The sequence below is a fragment of the Notolepis coatsorum genome (genome assembly GCF_963971535.1).
Source record: "Notolepis coatsorum genome assembly, chromosome: 4".
NCBI classification, from domain to species: Eukaryota; Metazoa; Chordata; class Actinopteri; order Aulopiformes; family Paralepididae; genus Notolepis; species Notolepis coatsorum.
In genome coordinates, this window is record NC_140168.1 from 24,566,423 (window position 1) to 24,573,381 (window position 6,959).

General features: G+C 49.5%; 1 protein-coding gene across 1 annotated transcript in view; it reads left to right on the top strand.

The window, feature by feature from the left end:
• The window catches only part of macf1a (microtubule actin crosslinking factor 1a), a gene marked incomplete at its 5' end in the record, with an annotated part of 316,154 nt that overhangs the window by 301,276 nt on the left and 7,919 nt on the right, over positions 1 to 6,959 (top strand). Inside the window, 3 exon segments of the mRNA XM_084311883.1 lie at positions 1,336 to 1,410; positions 3,674 to 3,691; positions 6,285 to 6,415. Of these exon segments, the coding sequence (XP_084168009.1) occupies positions 1,336 to 1,410; positions 3,674 to 3,691; positions 6,285 to 6,415 (224 nt within the window).

Genomic DNA, 6,959 nt, shown 5'->3' on the forward strand with positions numbered 1-6,959 from the left:
CATCAACGCTGGAGACGCTGGGTTCGAGTCCAGCTCTCGGCGTTGCTATCAGCTTGGCTGGTCGTTCACACTAACACAATTGGCAGTGTTAGGGGTGGGGAAGCTGATGGGTGGGTCCTGGGCGTTGTGGACAGCGACCCCTACAGTTCGGTCGGGGCGCCTGCACAGCGAGGGTAGGATCTGGAGGGAGGTAGTGTGACCTTCCACACGTTACACTCTCCCGGTGAGAATCTGCGCTGCCAGGCTGGCTGCCGGCTGGCTGCACATGCGTCGGAGGAAAGCATGTGACAGTCTCCGGCCTCTTGGACCAACAGTAGGGGGGGGGTGCGCAACAACCAGGAAGGGGGTTGGGAATTGGCATAACGACTAACAGTGGGATGGGAGAAAAATCGGAAAAAGGAGGGGGGAAAAAGATTTAAAAAAAAAAACGTCTGTAGTGTGGCAGTGAAAGGGTTAACCCTCTGTCGTGTGGCAGTGAAAGGGTTAACCTTCTGTGTATTGTCGCAGTGAAAGGGTTAACTGTTTGGTAGTGCGGCAGTGAAGGGGTTAAAGAAAACCACACTACTGTATATGTAATGTATACACACACACACACACACACACACACACACACACTCTCCAAGGCACACAACTATAATATGGAGAAAGTATTTTCACGATCCCACCCGGTTTGATTAGGTGCTTTGAGAACTTAAAGGTGCTGTAAGTAGTATTTTTCTTTGTTAAAACAAGTCGTCTACGTGTTAAAATAATAGCTCTACACTCAGCCAGTGTAGAGTGTTTGGTCAGTAAACATTGTGCGTGAAACAAATAATCTGCCAGCTAATTTGACTTGGCAAGATTTCTAATAAAAAATAGAAATATCTAGAGTTCTCTCTCCTGATTGGATGAAGTAGGAAGGGATACCGGAAAATGTATGTTCCGTTTACTGCAGAGCGGAGGGACTAGTGGGAGACCCATGTCACTGACGAAAACACTCTAGATCAGTGATGGCTGTCGGGAGTGTAGAGCTATTTAGCACTTATTTTAACATTATAAACACCACTTACAGCACCTTTTAACATTCTAATGATGATGTCACAACAGCTACCGACCACTGAAAGCTATCAAGTGGTAGAATTCTAAGATATAATTCACAGCTGAAAGGGTTAAAAAGAAATGCAATCTGAAACACACGCGCGCGTGCGCACAGACACACACACACACACACACACACACACACACACACACACACACACACACACACACGTACACACACACACACACGTACACACACACACACGTACACACACACACACTGCTTACATGCTTCCTTGTGTGTCTCTGTGAGCGCAGGTGACGAGGCAGGTGGCTCAGTGTAAATGTGCCAAGAGGTTCCAGGTGGAGCAGATAGGAGAGAATAAATACAGGGTAAGTTCAAACAGCTATTAGCATGAAATACTATACAGTAAACTAGGAATAATAAAAAAAATAATAATAATAACTTACGTAAAATTTCATGATAATATAGCACAAAAAAATTTAAGCATGCAAGTGAAGAGGGAAAAAAAGCATTTTATATTGTAATTTACCTGTCTCAAACCCCGCCCTCTTTTCTCGATCCTCCAATCCTCTCTATGATGAATAAAAAATGGGGGACCCTGATGTAAACGAGACGAAAGTTTTTCTCTGGTCTGCATCCCCTTAACAATTGTGTGTATTAGGGGCGGCTAGGTGGTGTAGTGGGCAAGGCACTCGCCACCAATGTGGAGACGCTGGGTTCGCGTGTTCGAATCCAGCTCTCCACATTGTTTTCAGTTTGGCTGGTCGTCCGTACTAATATAATTGGCAGTATTAGAGGGTGGGAAACTGATGGGTGGGGATCGGGCGTTGTGGACAGCGACTTCTACAGGTCGGTTGGTGCGCCTGCGCAGTAGAAATCAGGAAGTGTCGGGGGCAGCGTGAGCCTCCCACGCGTTACTCCTCGCCACTGAGAGATCGAGCTGCGCAGGTGAAAAGATGCGACTGCTGTTACCTCAAGTACCGGAGGGGACTTGTGCTATGTATGACTTAGTCCACATTGCAGCCGGCTTGTGGGAGGCAAGAAACAGCGTTCGTGACAGGGGAGGGTTGAATTGGATGATACGAAATTGGGATGGGAGAAAATATAGAAAATGGGAGAAAAAGTGGATAAAAAAAAAACAATTGTGTGTATTGAGCTGTACTGTATTGTACCCATTCTGCAATCTGTTAATAAAATGTTCAATCAATCAATTCAATCAATCAAACCAATCACAATGGTTGCTTTCCGAGCGAAACCACAGTTGTGATCGGAGGATCAAGAAAAGAGGGCAGGGTTTAAGACGGGTCAATTGTTGGACAGGTCAGTGTATTTATTCCAGTTGCTGGCTGTGTATTTATTACTTAGTGACCACCTGCAGTATTAACTACTTCTACATAGTATTTCCCATCGTGTGTCTTTTCATGTCTCACATCACGATTTCCTCTTTATATGATTGATTTAATTTGGATAATTTTGAAAAAGAATACAATAAAAAAAAAAACATGCATCTGAAACAAGCTTCTCTTACACAACATGTGTCCATGGTGTATTTGCAGTCGTTTGTATGTCTTGAGCATCTGTTCTATAACATCCATTAATCTCTTCATGTCATTCCTATAACATATTTAAAATATAACAACATGTTTCGTTGGCACCTCGCAGCATTCCTACTAGGTTGCCGGCTTGTGTAATCACCGTTCATCATCATCACCAAAACACTAATACGTACAACCATGTACAGTAACTGCGATCGAGAATGGAGCATTTCTTTTTTATTTTCTTGACAGTTTTAACACTTTTCACAGCTTCCACTGAGTCCGTCGCCACTGCTGTCGTTTTGTGTGTTTTGCTCCATCATTATCCACGGGGTTAATGATGATAGACCGTGTCCGGCCCTGGAGACGCTGCCAATACTAATCGCACCTGAGATATGTCCTCATCACATCCTGCCATCTGGTCGGCTGTCTGTCTGTCTGCTTGTTTGTTTGTCTGTCTCTCTAATGTCTCCGTCTAGTTTCACTTTGTCACTGGCTTTCACTAAGTTCATCCATCTTACTCTTCTTCTCTCTGTCATCAGTTCTGTAGAGCCTTGCTTCATGTTTCTCATAGCATTCACACGCATTCACATCCACCGCATCGCTCTCTCGCTCTCTTTTCTCTCTATCTCTCTCTGTCTCTCTGTCTCTCTCTCTGTCTGTCTCTCTCTCCCTCTCTTTCTCTCTCTCTCTCTGTCTCTCTCTCTGTCTGTCTCTCTGTCTCCCTCTTTCTGTCTGTCTCTCTCTGCCTCTCTGTCTGTCTGTCTCTCTCTCTCCCTCTTTCTGTCTCTCTCTGTCTCTCTCTGTCTCTCTGTCTGTCTCTCTCTGTCTATGTCTCCCTCTTTCTGTCTCTCTCTGTCTCTGTCCCTCTCTATCTCTCTCTCTCTCACAACTAAGCTTGAGCTAAGTTGCTGTACCTTGAAATTAGTAGGAATAAGGCTAACCATACAAGCAACAGTAATGCAACCCACACATCCACATCCAGTTCAAAGGTTAACTCGTTAGTGAAGGTATTGTCAGTGTGTGTTATTTCACTCTTTCTCTCTTTCTTTCTCCTTGTCCTCCCTCTCCTCCGTGTCCGCTGGATTTATTGTAGTTCTTCCTCGGAAACCAGGTAAAGTGACTGCCCGCGACTCTCGATTGGACCTCTGAAATGTGCTTCCTGGTTCTGTCCACCAATGGGGCGCCACTCATTTCCCACCTGGTCACCCTATATGCCAAGGAAACTATAAGAGAAGGAAGGGTCTCATCACGTCAGAATACCGGTGTTCGACGCTCTGCTTTTGGTGCCAGACTTTGGTGCCAGTTCTATTGAAGCCTGTATTAAAATTCTAAATATAGCAGCTATCTGAGGAAATAATAAATCAACCAATATATCAAACGTCAATGCAACAAATTGCTGACGATTCTGACATCCGAGGTAACAACCTATTTAAATGACGGTTCATAAGCGAGGAGGCGGCCGATCCCGTTCAACTCAATGTCGGCCGAACTGAAAGTTGTCCACACTGTCTTGTTGGCACCAATGTGCCTTCACACGCTACACACGGTGACGTGATGACCCTTCCTCTTTTTATAGTTTCCTTGCCCTGTATGGGGGGGGGGGGGGGGGGGGAGAGATGACCTTCCTCTTCCAGTTATTCAACAGGTGTAACGTTTTTTATAACGTTCTAAAGACGAGGCGCTCCATTGGTCGGTTCGGGACCCGCGAGCAGGTTTCGCGGGCCGTTCTGTGTTCTTGGTGTGATTTGTTTTGTGTTGAGAATGACAAAGTGTGTGCAAATTGAAATGGTTTTGAGAATGATATGGCTGCTGCCGATGTAATTAGTGGTTTTGGGTCAGTCGTCCTCTGGACTCGGGGCGGCTGGCGGAGGAGCTGCTTGGAAAGTAATTCTCCTTCTCCGAACTCCTCTCTCTTGAGCTGTTTTTTTTTCTTTTCGCTTTGGAATTCTGCTTTGCTGGGTGGCGATCGGGAACAATTTCTTTGTGATTTTCCTGAATACCTATTAAGATTGAATATGAAATGAAAAAGTCATAATGTTTTCCCACGGGTAAGTCTCTACTTTAGATGATTTTAGACTGTTTGGAGAGCGGGCCAAAGAGATGCTAGACGTCGTCCTCTAGCTCTCGTCGTCAGTGCATGGATCGTCAATCATTGCATGGAGTGGATCTGCTGTATGTCCTGTACAGTCATCTGCTCAGGTGTGGTGCGAGCTGCTTGGCTGTCCGTCGTCAACACATCAACAGTCAGTTGACTCACTGATTTCCTTTGTCTCTCTCTCTCTCTCTCTCTCTCTCTCTCTCTCTCTCTCTCTCTCTCTCTCTCTCTCTCTCTCTCTCTCTCTCTCTCTCTCTCTCTCTCTCTCTCTCCCACTCTCTCTCTCTCTCTCTCTCTCTCTCTCCCACTCTCTCTCTCTCTCTCTCTCTCCCACTCTCTCTCTCTCTCTCTCTCTCTCTCTCTCTCTCTCTCTCTCTCTCTCTCTCTCCCACCCTCCCCTGTCCCCTCTCTCTCTCTCTCCTCTCCACCCTCCTCTCCCCTGTCCCCTCTCTCTCTCTCTCCATCTCCCACCCTCCTCTCCCCTGTCCCCTCTCTCTCTCTCTCCGTCTCCCACCCTCCTCTCCCCTGTCCCCCTCTCTCTCTCTCTCCATCTCCCACCCTCCTCTCCCCTCTCTCTCTCTCTCTCCGTCTCCCACCCTCCTCTCCCCTGTCCCCTCTCTCTCTCTCTCCGTCTCCCACCCTCCCCTCCCCTGTCCCCTCTCTCTCTCTCTCCGTCTCCCACCCTCCTCTCCCCTGTCCCCTCTCTCTCTCTCTCCGTCTCCCACCCTCCTCTCCCCTGTCCCCTCTCTCTCTCTCTCCGTCTCCCACCCTCCTCTCCCCTGTCCCCTCTCTCTCTCTCTCCGTCTCCCACCCTCCTCTCCCCTGTCCCCTCTCTCTCTCTCCGTCTCCCACCCTCCTCTCCCCTGTCCCCTCTCTCTCTCTCTCTCCGTCTCCCACCCTCCTCTCCCCTGGCCCCTCTCTCTCTCTCTCCGTCTCCCACCCTCCTCTCCCCTGTCCCCTCTCTCTCTCTCTCTCCGTCTCCCACCCTCCTCTCCCCTGTCCCCTGGCCTCTCTCTCCGTCTCCCACCCTCCTCTCCCCTGTCCCCTCTCTCTCTCTCTCTCTCCGTCTCCACCCTCCTCTCCCCTGTCCCCTCTCTCTCTCTCTCTCCGTCTCCCACCCTCCTCTCCCCTGTCCCCTCTCTCTCTCTCTCCGTCTCCCACCCTCCTCTCCCCTGTCCCCTCTCTCTCTCTCTCTCCGTCTCCCACCCCCCTGTCCCCTCTCTCTGTCTCTCCTCTCCGTCTCCCACCCTCCTCTCCCCTGTCCCCTCTCTCTCTCTCTCCATCTCCCACCCTCCTCTCCCCTGTCCCCTCTCTCTGTCTCTCCTCTCCGTCTCCCACCCTCCTCTCCCCTGTCCCCTCTCTCTCTCTCCGTCTCCCACCCTCCTGTCCCCTCTCTCTCTCTCTCCGTCTCCCACCCTCCTCTCCCCTGTCCCCTCTCTCTCTCTCTCCGTCTCCCACCCTCCTCTCCCCTGTCCCCTCTCTCTCTCTCTCCGTCTCCCACCCTCCTCTCCCCTGTCCCCTCTCTCTCTCTCTCTCTCTCTCTCCGTCTCCCACCCTCCTCTCCCCTGGCCCCTCTCTCTGTCTCTCCTCTCCGTCGTGGTGTCGTTAGTTCGGAGACTCCCAGCAGCTGCGCTTGGTGCGTATCCTGCGCAGCACGGTGATGGTGCGCGTGGGCGGAGGCTGGATGGCTCTGGACGAGTTCCTGGTGAAGAACGACCCGTGCAGAGGTGAGTGCCGTTCGTACGCGCATTCATTCACACAAACACGCGCGCGGCTCTTACGGTACTCGTGCTGCCTGCCTGCCGCGCACACACACACACACACTCTCAAACCTCTGTGTCTCTCTTTCCCGCGCTCACGATATATACGTAGGAAAAGCGAACACGATGAGATCTCGATGAGATCACATTGATGAACGTGGGGACACAGATGTTTCACCTTATTAAATGTACACCGGTCTATCCTCAACCTTCTGACCGGCTTCACCGTCAGATAAAGTCAAAGGAACGATGATGTAGAGAGAACTGTAAAAAAAAAAGAAAAAAAAAGAAAAGAAAAACCAGATCAAACCGGTTCCAGCCGGTATGCCAACTCACTACACCTTCTTTAAACCATTGTTTTCCTTGCAGTTCTGTCTACGGTCTCTCCATCCATGGAGCGTTGTGTGTGTGTATCTCTCTTTCTCTCCATCCCTCATTCTTCCGTCTCCTCTCTCTCTCTCTCTCTCTCTCTCTCTCTCTCTCTCCGCTTTGAATTTCTACGTCCATCCGTGGTCGAGGAGCTC